Source organism: Gekko japonicus, unplaced genomic scaffold (assembly GCF_001447785.1).
Source record: "Gekko japonicus isolate JY-2015 unplaced genomic scaffold, Gekko_japonicus_V1.1 scaffold1539, whole genome shotgun sequence".
Lineage (NCBI taxonomy): Eukaryota > Metazoa > Chordata > Lepidosauria > Squamata > Gekkonidae > Gekko > Gekko japonicus.
The window spans coordinates 227,476-231,808 of record NW_015165288.1 but is presented as its reverse complement, the minus strand read 5'-3'; the positions used below and the strand labels follow the sequence as shown (position 1 = coordinate 231,808).

Sequence of the window (4,333 nt, the reverse complement as noted above, 5' to 3'; positions counted from 1 at the left end):
TCTCTCTCTCTCTCTCTCTCTCTCTCTCTCTCACACACACACACACACACACACACACACACACACACACACACCCCTGTGTAATTGGGTTTACTTTGGTGTTACATAGGGTTCCCAGTCTCCAGATGAGACCTGGAGGTCTCCTGAAATTACAACTGATCTCCAGGTGGAAGGGGTCAGTTCTCCTGGAGAAAATAGATTCTGTGGTACAGAGTTGCCAACTATGGATTGGGATTGTCCTGGAGACGGGGGTGGGTGGGTAGCGCCTGGGACAAGCAGGAGGGAAGGGACCTCAGCGGAGTATAATGCCATAGAGTCCACCCCCAGCACAGAGCCCCCCCCCCAAAGCAGCCGTTTTCTCCAGCAGAGCTGATCTCTCTCGACAGTTATAGCTGTGGGAAATCTCCAGGCCCTACCTGGGGGTTAGACAAACATAAAGAAACTCTGTGTTAGAACAAAACACACTCTACTAATATGCACTTGTGTCTTCATATATTGATTTACATACAATAGATACCCTAGTACAGTGGTGGCGAACCTATGGCACGGGTGCCAGAGGTGGCACTCAGAGCCCTCTCTGTGGGCACGTGTGCCATCGCCCCAGCCAATATATGGGGTGGTGGCCAGGCCCAGACCATCGTTAAGTGTCGAATTCTCTGCCAAATAATTTTAAGTAAATGAAAGCATTTGGGATTGCTTTCCTTACTTTGTTTGGATCATCTTAAGTTAATGTATGAGTTGTTTTTTCTAAAGTAAAACCTCAGTATTCAGGTTAAATTGCCGTGTGGGCACTTTGCGATAAATAAGTGGGTTTTGGGTCGCAGTTTGGGCATGCGGTCTCTAAAAGGTTTGCCATCACTGCCCTAGTTAGTATATCTTATACACATTCATTACAGTACAAAAACCTAAAGTACATTATATATGAACTAATAGAAAAGTCCACAGCTACAGAGACCTATTCCAATGCTGTAGACTATCTTGCTCCTGATAAGAGACTGATGGAGGTTGCAACAGTCGTAAATGATGAGAGATGCAGCAGGCTGTCATATTCTTCACACAAAGTGATTCAGCAAGCGGAATCAGGAGCAAGATAACACGGGCCGATTTCCCACAAGCGCTGCTCCGCACTCGCTCTTCCCTTTTGCCCCAATGGTATGTGTCAATTTCACACAAGCTGCTGCGCGGCCGCATTTTGCCCATTGGTCTTTGCCTGGCATTGGTCTGGCCTCTTTCCCAGTTTCACACGATTTTCCCCGCGTCTACTCAATCCTGTGGAAAGGCTGAAGAGCCTGGGGGGTTTCCGTTTAGAAAAGAGGCAATTAAGGGGGGACACGATAGAGGCTTATAAAATTATGAATGGGGTGGAGAGAGCCGACAAAGAGAACCTTCTTTCCCTCTCCCAAGATACTAGAACTTGAAGGCATCCAATGAAGCTGATGGGCAATAGATTCAGGAGAGCCAAAAGGAAATACTGCTTTACACAGAGAGTGATCGAAATCTGTAATTCGCTGTCGGAGGATGTCGTGATGGCCACAGGAATAAATAACTTTAAAAGGGGATTAGATAAATTCATGGAAGATAAGTCTATCAATGGCTTAGTAGCTTAGTAGCCGTGGTGATTGAGGGGAACCTCCACATTCAGAGGCACTAAGTCTCTGAAACCCAGAGCCAGGAGGCAACATCGGGGGAAGGCCTCGGCCTCTATGCCCTGCTGTTGGCCCTCCAGAGGAGCTGGCTGGCCACTGTGTGAGACAGGGTGCTGGACTAGAAGGACCACTGGTCTGATCCAGCAGGGCTCTTCTGATGTTCTTATGAAGGCCCCGGCTTCTATGCCCTGTTGTTGCCCCTCCAGAGGAACTGGTTGGCCACTCTGTGAGACAGGATGCTGGACTATATGGACTATTGGTCTGATCCAGCAGGGCTCTTCTTATGTTTTTATGAAGGCCTTGGCCTCTATGCCCTGTTGTTGGCCCTCCAGAGGAACTGGTTGGCCACTGTGTGAGACAAGGTGCTGGACTAGATGGACCACTGCTCTGATCCAGCAGGGCTCTTCTGAGGTTCTTAAGAAGGAGGAATTTCAGACAGGCGATATATTCCAGTTCAGAAACAGTTCCCAAATGGTTTCTGGTCTGACATTTCAGACAGAACCGTTTTAGAACCGGTTTCCTACTGGAATACCCTATACTGGTTTTACTCCATGACAGATCAAAAACAGCTTCAAACCGGCTTTAAAAGGGTAATGTGAAATTCCTCAAGGTCTTGGCCTCTGTGCCGTTATTAGCTGTCCAGAGGAAGTAGTAGGCCCCTGTGTGAGACAGGATGCTGGACTAGATGGGCTATTGGTCTGATCCAGCAGGGCTCTTCTTATGTTCTTAAGAAGGCCTCACCCTGGTACTTGGCTTCAACGCCCTGTTGTTGGACCTCCAGAGGAACTGGTCAGCTTCTGGGTGAGACAGGATGCTGGACTAGATGGGCCACTCGTCTGATCCAGCAGGGCTCTTCTGGTGTTCTTGCCTTGAAAACCCCATGGGGCCGCCATACATGACTTGATGGCCCTTTCCACCAAACCGTGAGTGGATGTGTACAGTCAAGGTTGGCCCTGCCACTCCCTCTCTGGTCTGGCCTCTTTCCCAGTTCTGTGTTTGATGATCGAACGGCAAGCACACCGTCTTAAATCTGTCTTCCCTTCCAGGACGCTGGTGATGGGTGGAGCAGGATCCGTCCTCCTGGAGTGGTACGGGTGGGAAAGCGTCTTCTATTTCTCGGGCCTGCTGACACTGCTGTGGGTGTACTTTATGTGCAAATACCTCCTCAATGAAAAAGGTGGGTCGCGCTTTTCCTGCTCCCCTCCCTCCCCACGGCTCATATCGGCTTAGGCCAGAAGTGTCAAACTAGATGGACCACTGGTCTGATCCAGCAGGGCACTTCTGAGGTTCTTAAGAAGGAGGAATTCCAGACAGGCGATATATTCCAGTTCAGAAACGGTTTTGGGCAGGAACGCACAGGAATGGAGGGGGGCAGGAACGCACCCCAGGCTTAGGCTGATGCTCAGAAACGTGATCGCTGGGTCAACCTTTTGTGGTTGAGGGGTGCAGGGTGTGTGTGTCCCAATGGAAAATCATTAGGAACGCACAGGAATGGAGTTCCAGCTGGCTCCCACATTGGCCACGCCCAGCAGGAACTAATTAGCATAATAGGCCACACCCAACAGCAGAAACGCATTAGGATTGGCTACATTAGGGGTGTGTGGCCTAACATGCAAAGAAGGTCCTGCTACCAAAAAAGCCCTGGGTTTTGACAATAAACAAGGTAAACAGAATAAGAAGGGAAAGGTGGGTGTGGCTGGATGACCACATTTCTGGTAACATGGGGGTGTGGCCTAATGTACTAATGAGTGGTGCTGTCAGGGTGTGGCCTAATATGCTAATGAGTTTTGCTGTTGGGTGTGGCCTATTATGCTAATGAGCTCCTGCTGGGCTTTTTGTACCAAAAAAGCCCTGGTCAAACTCATTTGTTACGAGGGCCGGATCCGACATAAATGTCACTTTGTCAGGCCAGGCCAGGCCAGGCCGTGTGTGCCATAAAATGTCATGCCCGGTACCGGAGATATAAACTTTTTTAAAGGACACAGGCAAACCCAATTAACGATATATTTTTTAAACTCAAAATACAAACAAAAGCAATTGATTCCTAGCAGTGAAAGCAACTGGTTTACTGGGGAACCCACAAAAGCCCCGATAAGTGTATGTAATAATATGCAAGACTAGGTTCCCCCCCCAAGGAATACCATAAAAGGGGGAGTACCTTACGTTTCCATACATACCAGTTGCTCGCGGGCCGGATAAGAGCCTTGGATGGGCTGGTTCCGGCCCCAGAGCCTTATGTTCGACACCCCAGGCTTAGGCTGATGCTCAGAAACGTGATCGCTGGGTCAACCTTTTGTGGTTGAGGGGTGCAGGGTGTGTGTGTCCCAATGGAAAATCATTAGGATCACCATCTCCGGGTTGGGAGGTTCCTGGAGATTTGAGGGTGGGGCCTGGGGGGGGCAGGGTTTGGGGAGGGACCTCAGCAGAGTATATTTTTGCAGTACATACAGAAAGTGCAGGTCCTAATACTCAAAATTAGGTTAGACCTGCTTCTCTCTCTCTCTGTCTCACACACTCACACACACACACAGGAGTCGTTTCGTAGAAAAAGAGGTGCAGGAGCTCATTAACATAATTCATTAGCATGACTTATTTGCATATGCCACACACCCTGACATCACCGGAAGTGTGTCCGAAGGCAACACCCACCGCTCAGGCTCCACTGGACTCTTTTGGATTGCTAGCTA

At 49.2% G+C, this 4,333-nt stretch overlaps 1 protein-coding gene across 1 annotated transcript in view; it reads left to right on the top strand.

Annotated features, from left to right (window-relative positions):
- SLC17A9 (solute carrier family 17 (vesicular nucleotide transporter), member 9) overlaps positions 1-4,333 on the top strand; it is a 52,518-nt gene that overhangs the window by 31,487 nt on the left and 16,698 nt on the right. The window contains exon 6 of the mRNA XM_015410332.1: positions 2,693-2,823. Within this exon, the coding sequence (XP_015265818.1) occupies positions 2,693-2,823 (131 nt within the window). The remainder of the gene's footprint in view (positions 1-2,692; positions 2,824-4,333) is intronic.